This window comes from Oncorhynchus nerka, linkage group LG9a (assembly GCF_034236695.1).
Source record: "Oncorhynchus nerka isolate Pitt River linkage group LG9a, Oner_Uvic_2.0, whole genome shotgun sequence".
NCBI classification, from domain to species: domain Eukaryota; kingdom Metazoa; phylum Chordata; class Actinopteri; order Salmoniformes; family Salmonidae; genus Oncorhynchus; species Oncorhynchus nerka.
Window position 1 is genome coordinate 25,168,709 of NC_088404.1, and position 13,874 is coordinate 25,182,582.

At 42.7% G+C, this 13,874-nt stretch overlaps 1 protein-coding gene and 1 pseudogene across 1 annotated transcript; one reads left to right on the forward strand and one right to left on the reverse strand.

The window, feature by feature from the left end:
• Positions 1-861: 861 nt before the first annotated feature.
• Positions 862-4,709, forward strand: LOC115134099 (dihydrofolate reductase-like; annotated as a pseudogene).
• A 6,687-nt stretch (positions 4,710-11,396) lies between these two features.
• On the reverse strand, positions 11,397-13,555 carry LOC115134710 (transcription termination factor 2, mitochondrial-like). Its single transcript, XM_029668899.2, has 2 exons — positions 13,325-13,555; positions 11,397-12,910 (listed from the first exon to the last, which is right to left on the reverse strand). Exon 2 carries the CDS (start codon positions 12,897-12,899, stop codon positions 11,754-11,756), a length of 1,146 nt encoding a protein of 381 aa, XP_029524759.1. The 5' UTR covers positions 12,900-12,910; positions 13,325-13,555; the 3' UTR covers positions 11,397-11,753.
• Positions 13,556-13,874: the final 319 nt, after the last annotated feature.

Here is a 13,874-nt window from a genome sequence, read left to right on the forward strand (position 1 = left end):
GGTCTAAAGTTATACTGTTACATTGGTGCCGTGACCCGGATCACTGGTTGCTGCGGAAAAGGAGGAAGGTCAAACGGGGGGTGAGTGTAACGGATGTGAAACGGCTAGCTAGTTAGCGGTGGTGCGCGTTAAATAGTGTTTCAATCGGTGACGTCACTTGCTCTGAGACCTTGAAGTAGTGGTTCCCCTTGCTCTGCAAGGGCCGTGGCTTTTGTGGAGCGATGGGTAACGATGCTTCGTGGATGACTGTTGTCGATGTGTGCAGAGGGTCCCTGGTTAGCGCCCGGGTATGGGGAAGGTCTAAAGTTATACTGTTACATTAGCATGGGCAGCGCCACTGAGGGCTTCCACCATAAAAATGAAGTCAACTGGGTGGGACTTCCAACTTCATTGGCTGATCCCTCCTGGTGGACCTGTCACGTCCAACTGGGTCATCAGGAGGGATCAGACAATCGTGAAGATATCAAATACAATGGCTGGAATGGAGGGAATGGAATGCCATTCCATTTGCTCCAATTCCATTTGCTCCATTATAATCTGTTTCACCCATCAGCAGCCTCCATTGATGTCCACAGTTGTTTTTGTCATTATGCAATTAAATGGTCCTCTTAAACTTGCCTGCATATCAGTGTATTATATAAACACTTGTAATCTTGCAGACTGGTCTCATAGACTAGACGTAAGATAGTAAACTCAAATCTGGAACATTCAAATTATTATGGTATGTTAAGTTTGGTATGGTTACATAACAGGTTACAGGCAAAAACAGGCAATAACTAAAACATGGATGGTTAGTGTGGTTGGTTAGGCATATAAGCATATGTCCAATTTGTAAGTCGCTCTGGATAAGAGCGTCTGCTAAATGACTTAAATGTAAATGTATGTCCAGCAACCAAATTAAGTAAAGGTTGTGTGTTCGAATCTCATGGAGAACTTTTGTATTTTAGCTAATTAGCAACTTTGCAACTACTTACTCCTTTTTAGTTACTTTGCAACTACTTAGCATGTTAGCTAACCCTTACCTTAATCCTAACCTTAAAACCCTTCCCCTAACCCTAGTCATTTGTACTTAATGCAATTCGTAACATATAACTCGTAACATATCATACGAAATGGTTGATGGATATCCACAAATTCATACATACTATACGAAATGTAACATATTATACTATAGTTCTCAGATTTACTTACTGAATAATACGAAATGCTCTGAGACCACGTTGCAACTGTCTGTAAACCAGACAGTTATACCTTCAATTGCATCGGCGATGTGTGGAGACAAAGTACAGAGGAAACCTCTGCGGCTCATCGCCGCTGCGTGCAACAACATGGGAATAGGACAAAATGGACAGTTGCCATGGCATTTACCGTGAGAAAACTCATTATTCCTTTTCCCTTGTGTATTTTGTATTATGCGATGTTATATAATGTAACGGTTTAAAATTTAACCTATTTTAAAACCCAGCATTACAAATTACACAATTGCGTGATTGTTTGCATTATTCAATGATAACAATGTGATAATTTGTTATTCATAGAAAATAGGCTCCTTGAAACTCATTAACATGTATACTTGGATCATTAATTGATGCGCATTCTACATTTGTGTCCTAAATGCATAATTACCTTACGCATTTAATGTTGGCCAGTTGTGATTGAAGTCGGATTCCATTATGCTTATTAAGATACTGTACACTTAGTAACTTGATAACACTTAATAGCACTGTAGCAATCGATCTAGTTTTTGAATAAATGGGACACTTTTGCATTTCAGTCGTCTGTAACTTCTTTCGACATCTATCCAACATATTAGCTCAACACATTATATATTTTCTGAAATACTCAAGATGTTTCCTAGTCACATAAACACATGTTGATATCATATTCACAGGAGACATGACACAACCATTTCTGTACTCTGAGTCAACCATATTTTCAGTTCACATTTGGTAGACTGGGACAGCAGGTTAGATGAACTGGGACACCATAATTATAGTCCTAATTGTACCTCAATTACAATTAAGTAAAATTGTGTAATTAGGAAACATCTGAGGATTTCAGAAATGTATCATGTGTTTGGCTAATATCTTGGATAGACGTCTGAAGAGGTGACAGACAGATGACTGAAATGCAAAAAGTGTCCCACTTTTTCTGAATTCACTCAAATAACACTACAAGAACATTTACAGGATATAGTACTACAAGAGGTAGAGCCCTTTCTAACCTAAGTACAGGGGGTCGCTAATGTATCTCTTTCCTCCATTGGAAAATACTTTAAGACTGTCCCACTTTAGCTAGATATGGTTGGTAACGCGGGACAAAAAAAAGGCTGAATTACAAAATGTAAACATTATATTGGAAACTTTTTTTTATGTGTTTTGATGCACCAGTACATGTAGGCCTATGAACATTTACATCACAATTTTATGATGTGCTTTATGGGGTGAGCTTCCTGTTTGAAGCTTGCTCTGCCCCGCTCTATATGTCACACCAATGAAGTGGTCTGATTTTGATCATGTCATTTCTCTGCAAGGTTTTAGTAAAAATTATTTAGATTTTCTATTGTCAGACCAGTAAATTAATGCGTCAGGATTAAGCTGTCCCAGTTTATATGATGTCCCACTCTTTCCGAATTCACCCCACATGTATGAATAAAACATTTCAAGTTGTGTTTCACTGCTTTGAGTCCATAGACAGGAGCATTGCGAAAGGATATTGGTCCAATGGTAATGAATGTATAAAATATTGCTTTCACAGGACAGAATTCAAATTATTTTTGGACACTACCACAAATGTCTCCCAACCAGGTAATTTGGATTGATTTCCAATATGATTCCATGGCTTTTAGGTTACAGTGTGCCAGCTGTATGATGAAATAGTAGAGCACAGGGAAATGCAGACAATGAAGCTGGGTTGAAATGCAATTGACCCTTGCACTTTTTATGTAACAAGTATAGATAATACAACTTGAGTTAATCAGCCATTGATAGTTGGAAAGCAATATCCACTATTAGGAACTTAATAGTTACTAGTTCCAAATGATCACACTAGGCCTACTACCAATCACACACACAATCCACAACCTAACAAAATGTTTTTAAACTTCAATGAGTCTGGTATTCAAAGTTGGCCATGTAAATAATTTCAGTCGATCATTTAGCCTAATGAAAACAGAGTCAAAGATAGTCAATATAGATTTGGAAATGATTGGTTATTTTGTGTGTCACTCACTCCTCCCAGCACAGTCACGGAGCATGCCCACTTCCTCTGTCAGGATTTCGACAGTGGTGTCGGCCTGGCCTTGCTGCAACCCCTCTGTGACCTGATGGAGACTATCTGGGTGGCCCACAGGTCTTTCAGGTAACTGTTGTATCTCATTGTGGATGGTGGGAAGTTTGTGGTACAGTATGATCTGGGCCCTTATTCATAAAACCTCTCAGAGTAGGAATTCTGATCTAGGATAAGTTTATAGTTTTAGATCATAATGAATAAGATTACATGGATGGGGGGGACCTGATCTTAGATCAGCACTACTCTGAGATGCATTATTAAAATGGGCCCAGGACTTTAAATCCAATATATAGGTTAGGAATTTTAAGAGGATCAAAATGGATTAAGTTGTTCATTATACTAGGACAGTCCATCCACTAAATTAGGTTATTACCTTTCCCTTGTAATCAGAACGCCCTGATGCATCCCTGGTGTGACCTTGTCTACCTCACTGACATCATGGTTGACTTCCACTGTGATGTCTTCTTCCCGCAGTTTGACCAAAGCATTTTTAGAAAACAAGAGAGATGAGGAAGCATATTTAATTCTCTGCTCTCTTGGCTCTAAGCAGTGCAGCACTGTTTCCTTACACTTTGGACTGTTTTGATAAGTGGATATATTCTCTGTTCAGACTGACCAGGTCCACTCCACACACGTCAAGCCAAGTGTTAGAAAGCATCATCAATCTGTCTAAATTGTCCCTTTGTTTCCCTTAACCTCAAACTAGGTTTCCTGGAGTACCAAATGAGATTCAAGAGGAGAATGGGGTTACATTTCAATTTGAAGTTTTCAAGAGGGAGATCTGTGGAGCTGAATAAATACAAACGTTCTGACTATTCTTTGTCAGACCTTCAGTGCCTTTTTTAACTGGCATTGTGGATTGAGATGTTAAGTTGATGTCGGTTTCTATCCATGTATATCCCGTTTGATTTTTATCATGTTTATTCAGATCTACTCGTGAAACTAACATAAAATGTAGTGAAGAACTGTATGAATGCACTAAACAATGTTTACTACACCACATACAATAAGAAGGGTATCCTATCGGAACCTTGTGTTCTGTTGTCCAGTGCAATTCTAATAAAAAATCATTATCCATTTGTATATTACAAATGCCCCACTCACTCTGCCTCTCATGTGTCTGTGACTGCATCAGCACAGTTCCATAACACTCATGAATCAAATTAGTCAACATGTCCATCCCAGTCAGATTTGTTACTGTTAGTCATGTCATGTGTTGTCAAATATAGACAGATTTTCATGTTTGTCCCAGACGATTGAGCCATATAGTGGCCTTCCTTGTCTGATGCATAATCAATCCCCTGTTATCCTCTCCCCTCATCAGTAATATTCTGCAAGGTCCAAACCAATGGCTCTCTCTGAGTCAGAGCCTACGTCAGAGCAAGAGTGGCCTGGGGTGAGTCACAGCAACATGGGCACCAGGGTTGTGGGGGGTTGTTCCTGGAAGTGCCCACGTTGCTATGACTCACCCCATGCCACTCTTGCTCTAACATATGCTCTGATATTTATGAAGATTTATGACTGACGATTTCATATCATATGGCAATTTACGTTATGGAGTCACCACCCAAAGGCTGGAATGGTTTTAATACTTGTAATTATGATGATTTCAAAAGTGTTTCATGTCAACTGGTGCTTTAAATGATACAGGAAATATATATTGTTGAACATTTATTCTGAATTATGTTTCTTGAAAGGTGTAGGAGAGCCATTAGATTTCTTGCAAATGTTTACTATTGAAGAATGTCTGCAATGTAGTGATGTAAGTTGTAATGATACTTAAATAAAGTTCCTTTAAATTCTTCAACTTGCCGTGATATTGTATTTGTCATCATGGCTAATCGAATACTTGTCATCAGTAATAATTAATTCAACTCCATCTTTCAGTATACAGTGTTTGAGTAAGTGATCCTCTAGATGGAGACATAAGACAGGACATAGAGAAAAGAGTGGGTACGGCCCCTGAAACCAATTTCCGTTTTCCCTCCTTATTACAACATTTATCCAATGTCATGGATGTGGATAGGATGTGGTATGTGAACCAGTTTCTTAGAACTTTACTTAAACTGACTGATTACTGTCAGACAGATTAGGATCTTATGTCCTCTATATAATTGTGTATCAAAGAACTTCTTGTCCACATCCACTCAGACAACTTGTGTATACCACAACACAACGTAAATTACTATATGCAAATGTATCCCAGAAGGGTCACCTTTACTGAGGGACATTATCGATATGTCCCAAATGGCACCTAAATCCTCATGGGCCCTGGTCAAAAGTAGTGCACTACATAGGGAATAGAGTGTCATTTGGGACGCATATTATGGGATATCCTGGTATTATAACAGCTGAGGAGAAAGATGCTTAGCCGTGGTCTCTGAGCACACATTCATTATCCAAGTCCTACTGACCTCAGACATTGAATATTTACCACCTTAATACTCTACAATGCTATCGCTGCAGCTGAAAATCATACATTTTAATTGCAGGTGTCATCTATTTTCATATTTAACCTGATTTATGCCCCATAAAAACAATGTGTACCCCTGGCTAATAATACCGGGTGTCACATTTGAAATGAAAAATAACAATTGATACTGCCTCTTATTAACCTCTCCTGCTTTAAGAGATAATTCAGACTGACATAGTCGCCGTAGGGCAGCAGACAGGACGTGGTGACAGTGGATCATCATTGAGAGCGAACAAGGAAGATAGAGGGAGAAAAAAGTGAAAATGGAATTTGCATTTATACACTTCGCATGGTCTTGTTCATTACACTCAAATGGAAGCAGACCTTTTAACAGAAAACATACTGTATTTGAGCTCATAAAACAAGTTCAGGTTGTACCAAAAGAGGTCAGTGGGTAGTACTCTGTTTTAAAATGATGGCACCAATTTGGATGTTACTGAATATAACTCAGTGTGACAATGTATGAGGGAGAAGTCACTGACATTGAAACCAACTGTAGAAAATAAAAGTGAACTTTTGGGACTGCAATATGTCCCCAAACATATCGTTATAGCCGGCTGGTTCTGAAATTGTACATGACTCGGAACTAAACCAAATCATATAAAAATACCCTTTGGAGAACCCAAATTCATTAACATGTACATAGAATTTTGTTATTGCCATGATTACAGCAGTCTTGTTAAGCTGGATCTCTTCCCCCCTCTGGTCAGACTATAGAAGCGTCTGAAATGGCCCCAATTCACTAGGGCTCTGGTCAGACTATAGAAGCGTCTGAAATGGCCCCAATTCACTAGGGCTCTGGTCAGACTATAGAAGCGTCTGAAATGGCCCCAATTCACTAGGGCTCTGGTCAGACTATAGAAGCATCTGAAATGGCCCCAATTCACTAGGGCTCTGGTCAGACTATAGAAGCGTCTGAAATGGCCCCAATTCACTAGGGCTCTGGTCAGACTATAGAAGCATCTGAAATGGCCCCAATTCACTAGGGCTCTGGTCAGACTATAGAAGCATCTGAAATGGCCCCAATTCACTAGGGCTCTAGTCAGACTATAGAAGCATCTGAAATGGCACCCTATTCACTAGAGCTCTGGTCAGACTATAGAAGCATCTGAAATGGCACCCTATTCACTAGAGCTCTGGTCAGACTATAGAAGCATCTGAAATGGCCCCAATTCACTAGGGCTCTGGTCAGACTATAGAAGCATCTGAAATGGCACCAATTCACTAGGGCTCTGGTCAGACTATAGAAGCATCTGAAATGGCCCCAATTCACTAGGGCTCTGGTCAGACTATAGAAGCATCTGAAATGGCACCCTATTCACTAGAGCTCTAATTAGACGATAGAAGCATCTGAAATGGCCCCAATTCACTAGGGCTCTGGTCAGACTATAGAAGCATCTGAAATGGCACCCTATTCACTAGAGCTCTGGTCAGACTATAGAAGCATCTGAAATGGCCCCAATTCAATAGGGCTCTGGTCAGACTATAGAAGCGTCTGAAATGGCCCCAATTCACTAGGGCTCTGGTCAGACTATAGAAGCATCTGAAATGGCACCCTATTCACTAGAGCTCTGGTCAGACTATAGAAGCATCTGAAATGGCACCCTATTCACTAGAGCTCTGGTCAGACTATAGAAGCATCTGAAATGGCACCCTATTCACTAGAGCTCTGGTCAGACTATAGAAGCATCTGAAATGGCACCAATTCACTAGGGCTCTGGTCAGACTATAGAAGCATCTGAAATGGCCCCAATTCACTAGGGCTCTGGTCAGACTACAGAAGCATCTGAAATGGCCCCAATTCACTAGGGCTCTGGTCAGACTATAGAAGCATCTGAAATGGCCCCAATTCACTAGGGCTCTGGTCAGACTATAGAAGCATCTGAAATGGCCCCAATTCACTAGGGCTCTGGTCAGACTATAGAAGCATCTGAAATGGCCCCAATTCACTAGGGCCCTGGTCAGACTATAGAAGCATCTGAAATGGCCCCAATTCACTAGGGCTCTGGTCAGACTATAGAAGCATCTGAAATGGCACCCTATTCACTAGAGCTCTGGTCAGACTATAGAAGCATCTGAAATGGCACCCTATTCACTAGAGCTCTGGTCAGGCTATAGAGGCATCTGAAATGGAACCCTATTCACTAGGGCTTTGGTCAGACTATAGAAGCATCTGAAATGGCACCCTATTCACTAGAGCTCTGGTCAGACTATAGAAGCATCTGAAATGGCACCAATTCACTAGGGCTCTGGTCAGACTATAGAAGCATCTGAAATGGCCCCAATTCACTAGGGCTCTGGTCAGACTATAGAAGCATCTGAAATGGCACCATTTTCACTAGAGCTCTGGTCAGACTATAGAAGCATCTGAAATGGCCCCAATTCACTAGGGCTCTGGTCAGACTATAGAAGCATCTGAAATGGCCCCAATTCACTAGGGCCCTGGTCAGACTATAGAAGCATCTGAAATGGCCCCAATTCACTAGGACTCTGGTCAGACTATAGAAGCATCTGAAATGGCCCCAATTCACTAGGGCTCTGGTCAGACTATAGAAGCATCTGAAATGGCACCCTATTCACTAGAGCTCTGGTCAGACTATAGAAGCATCTGAAATGGCCCCAATTCACTAGGGCTCTCGTCAGACTATAGAAGCATCTGAAATGGCCCCAATTCACTAGGGCCCTGGTCAGACTATAGAAGCATCTGAAATGGCACCAATTCACTAGGGCTCTGGTCAGACTATAGAAGCATCTGAAATGGCCCCAATTCACTTCGGCTCTGGTCAGACTATAGAAGCATCTGAAATGGCACCCTATTCACTAGAGCTCTGGTCAGACTATAGAAGCATCTGAAATGGCACCCTATTCACTAGAGCTCTGGTCAGACTATAGAGGCATCTGAAATGGAACCCTATTCACTAGGGCTTTGGTCAGACTATAGAAGCATCTGAAATGGCACCCTATTCACTAGAGCTCTGGTCAGACTATAGAAGCATCTGAAATGGCACCAATTCACTAGGGCTCTGGTCAGACTATAGAAGCATCTGAAATGGCCCCAATTCACTAGGGCTCTGGTCAGACTATAGAAGCATCTGAAATGGCCCCAATTCACTAGGGCCCTGGTCAGACTATAGAAGCATCTGAAATGGCCCCCTATTCACTAGAGCTCTGGTCAGACTATAGAAGCATCTGAAATGGCCCCAATTCACTAGGGCTCTGGTCAGACTATAGAAGCATCTGAAATGGCACCCTATTCACTAGAGCTCTGGTCAGACTATAGAAGCATCTGAAATGGCACCCTATTCACTAGAGCTCTGGTCAGACTATAGAAGCATCTGAAATGGCACCAATTCACTAGGGCTCTGGTCAGACTATAGAAGCATCTGAAATGGCCCCAATTCACTAGGGCTCTGGTCAGACTATAGAAGCATCTGAAATGGCACCCTTTTCACTAGAGCTCTGGTCAGACTATAGAAGCATCTGAAATGGCCCCAATTCACTAGGGCTCTGGTCAGACTATAGAAGCATCTGAAATGGCCCCAATTCACTAGGGCCCTGGTCAGACTATAGAAGCATCTGAAATGGCCCCAATTCACTAGGGCTCTGGTAAGACTATAGAAGCATCTGAAATGGCACCCTATTCACTAGAGCTCTGGTCAGACTATAGAAGCATCTGAAATGGCCCCAATTCACTAGGGCTCTGGTCAGACTATAGAAGCATCTGAAATGGCACCCTATTCACTAGAGCTCTGGTCAGACTATAGAAGCATCTGAAATGGCACCAATTCACTAGGGCTCTGGTCAGACTATAGAAGCATCTGAAATGGCCCCAATTCACTAGGGCTCTGGTCAGACTATAGAAGCATCTGAAATGGCCCCAATTCACTAGGGCCCTGGTCAGACTATAGAAGCATCTGAAATGGCCCCAATTCACTAGGACTCTGGTCAGACTATAGAAGCATCTGAAATGGCCCCAATTCACTAGGGCCCTGGTCAGACTATAGAAGCATCTGAAATGGCCCCCTATTCACTAGAGCTCTGGTCAGACTATAGAAGCATCAGAAATGGCACCCTATTCACTAGGGCTTTGGTCAGACTATAGAAGCATCTGAAATGGCCCCAATTCACTAGGGCTCTGGTCAGACTATAGAAGCATCTGAAATGGCCCCAATTCACTAGGGCTCTGGTCAGACTATAGAAGCATCTGAAATGGCACCCTATTCACTAGAGCTCTGGTCAGACTATAGAAGCATCTGAAATGGCACCCTATTCACTAGAGCTCTGGTCAGACTATAGAAGCATCTGAAATGGCACCAATTCACTAGGGCTCTGGTCAGACTATAGAAGCATCTGAAATGGCACCCTTTTCACTAGAGCTCTGGTCAGACTATAGAAGCATCTGAAATGGCCCCAATTCACTAGGGCTCTGGTCAGACTATAGAAGCATCTGAAATGGCCCCAATTCACTAGGGCCCTGGTCAGACTATAGAAGCATCTGAAATGGCCCCAATTCACTAGGGCTCTGGTAAGACTATAGAAGCATCTGAAATGGCACCCTATTCACTAGAGCTCTGGTCAGACTATAGAAGCATCTGAAATGGCCCCAATTCACTAGGGCTCTGGTCAGACTATAGAAGCATCTGAAATGGCACCCTATTCACTAGAGCTCTGGTCAGACTATAGAAGCATCTGAAATAGAACCCTATTCACTAGGGCCCTGGTCAGACTATAGAAGCATCTGAAATGGCCCCAATTCACTAGGGCTCTGGTCAGACTATAGAAGCATCTGAAATGGCACCCTATTCACTAGAGCTCTGGTCAGACTATAGAAGCATCTGAAATTGAACCCTATTCACTAGGGCTCTGGTCAAAAGTAGTTCTCTATAGGCAATAGGGTGCTGGTTCAGATGCTGCCAAAGTTTGTTGGTTGGCAGTGAGCTGGAAACCTTGAAGCATAAAGTCATGACTTTGTTAGCTGTGCTGCTCATTCCCCATTAAAAAGCACTCTGAGCATGTTTCAAGGGCTCCAGCAGGCTTTAAACTCTCAGCAAGGCCTTTAAAATAAGCTTACAGTACAGTATTTGGGGTAGGCCTATATGCTCAGCAAGACCGCATAGTGATTTTTACCCTGAATTAACATGTGCGCACTAATCTAAAACCACGGCAGGTGTAAGGCAGGTGAAAAGCTGACCAAATTAGTTTCTGCACATATTGAATGCAACTCCACTTCAGTTCTCAATACAAGCCAAGTTGGTAGTAACATTTGAAAGATCAATATCAGTTCTATACCCATGACAAATCAGACATGACAGTGTGTGTTAGACCTATACACACAGGTAATAAAGTTCTTGCAAATCCAACCAAAGAAATCATATTTTGCTTTTCCAGTCAGGCAGAAATTACCTGGTATTTGATTTCAGCACTTCAAAGACTAATAGAGTAAATCTTATCAGCCAATAAAACAAAACCCTGTACAAAACACTTGCTTAAGGGGACAAAAGTGATGCTGCCATCAAGACACTGAGATGATGTTATCCACAATGACATTGACTATAGAGCAAACAAGTTTATGGCTCATTACTGTTTATAAAAGTGTACCCTCAATGATACCTTTCATACACAAAACCATGAATAATCAATCAAATTGTTTTATTAGGATGTTTTGAGGGGGTTATTTTGACACACAATGGCTTCAACACACAGGCAATTCCCAACACACAGCAAAACACGTATTCAACATTGCATCATAATATCCAAATATTATTGTTATCCTAATAGTATTTAAATATTGCACAGATAAAATGATGCGTTGCCTCTTTCAAGGTAACCTTATCCCCAGGCTAAATGCCTTTGGGGAGGAATTGTCTGCTGTGCAAGACAAGCTCGTCTCCTAAACTCAGTAATACCATTCAGCTGAAAGAAAATCCTGATTCAAGTTCTCCCTATGGTGCTATAAGAATGTTCTGCATTTTAGACCATGAAATCAAGGTCAATCATCACCCTTTAACGGGGCAACAGGGTTGAAGAGTGGTCTTTCCCGTCGCAGCTGCAGTTTACCAGAACTCATCTCAAAGTCCTTCTTAGTGCCGTTGAGGACCTGTAGGCTGCCTGTCCGTACATCATAGCCATATGACCGCAGTCTTTGGATTCGGTAACTTACAATCTGTGTGGTCAGCTCCAGAACGGTCGGAGTCTGTGTAATCTGAGCCATAGTGACTCCAGCTCTGAGCAGGCCCTCGAAGCGTTCAGCCAGGATGACCTCAGGGTAGTAAAGCAAGGCTGGGCAGTTGAGGACCATGTCCCGGAGCTCAGCCTCTGAGCAGCACAGGGTCTCCTGCGAGTAGGCCAGGGTGTGGCGCATGTTGTCCGGGTTGAGCTCGACAACAAACCCCCTGAGTTTGGAGAGGAGGCGGAGGAGCTCTGAGGTGGTGAAACCACGGTCTCTGAGGAACAGCAGGTTGTCCCTCAACACCTCCGGGGGCTTGAGGAGGACAAAGGGGTTCTGACTGAGCAGCTTCTGCAGCCAGATCTTCATGTTAGCTGCGTCGCCCCCCAGCTCCAGATAGGCCTGCTGCAGGGTGCAGACCATCTCCTTGTTCTGCCCCACGGGGCAGCTGAAACTCTGGGGGGCGCTGGCCATCAGCTTGGTGACAATGCGCTTGTTTAGGTGTAAACTCTGGAAAAAGTCGATGTTGGCCCTCTGGTTGGCGTGGTGACTGGAGGTAAAGAAGGAGGCGGGAAACTTCTCAATGATGCCCACTAGGTCTCTCTCTCTGGGGCAGATGGACCTCCACAGCTCCCTCTGGGCCTGCTGCTGCTCCGGGCTGCAGAGGACCGCCTCGGGGTAGAGCTCCAGGACCCGGGCAATCATGGGCCCCTCTGCTCCCATGTCCCGCAGAAGGCTGGCCGTCTCACTCACATAGGCAGGGCTCTGATGCAGGACCCAGCCCTTGAGCTGGCGGATCTTCTGGATGTCCACAGAAAGGTCATAGAGGGCTTCCACGGTCACCTGGTTCTCTGCTGTGCCTCCCGGGTTTGAGAAGGCCCTGAGAGGGGGGAGACGTCGAATCCGCTGACAGTGGCGGCATAGCAACGTTGTGACTAATCGCAACATGGGTGCACAGTCACAGACCATGCAGGTCTGACCTAGGGGTGATATAACAAAAATAGTAATATGACCTTTCTTTTTCAAGATAGCTTGCTACAGACTACAAATACAAAACATATATTTTTTGTGAATCAAAACAAAGGGAACATAAACTCAGCACTTAACAACTTAGTAATAATGAAGAATAGTACAAATATCACATCAGTCATATGGTCATAACATTGATCTGTCAATGTCTGAGTTAGTCATCTAGCTAAGGTTAGCTAAATTAGCTAGCTGCCTTGACAGCTATGATAGGTTGCTAAAGGCAAGCAGGATCAATTGTGATGACATCCGACGATGCTGGGAAGACAAAACTATTGCAAACTGACAATTGATTCAATTAAAATGCATGTTCATTAATTTCCCTTGTACTTTCCAAACAGAAACAAAAGAGAAGTACATCACAGTACCTGAGTTTGTTAGCAGCGTTCAGCGGATGTGACGTTTCGTTATGAAACTGAACTTTGCTTCTTTGGTGTATGGCTGTGTGGTACTAGCTGCAGATGCACCACAGCGCAACTAAGTGTACAAGAACGGTAATACACAGCTGACACTATGCAAAAATCTAAACTCATCCCTCAAGCCACTGAAAGGCAGACAAAAAATTATTCCAGCTTAAAATGGATACTAAACTAAGTTTACATAGATCATATAGATCACAGAAGAGATGTAATGTAGCAATGCTTTTCTTCTGCTTCTGACTAAACTTGCTTGTAGGAAGCAGAGCAGTAACAACCCCCAGTATCCTTCTCTTATCTTCTTATCTTTACATTCCTCCATCAGAGCTCTGGTCTTGCACCATACACTTCCAGTAATTAGGGTATTTTGGCAAATCTATATATCAAATCAAATAGCAGTTGATGCATCTCAGAAGCAGCAACATATGGGACAGACACTGATCACTGTAATCAGCACAGAGCTAAACTGGAGTGAACAGAGAGGGAAAGTTTCTCACAGTTG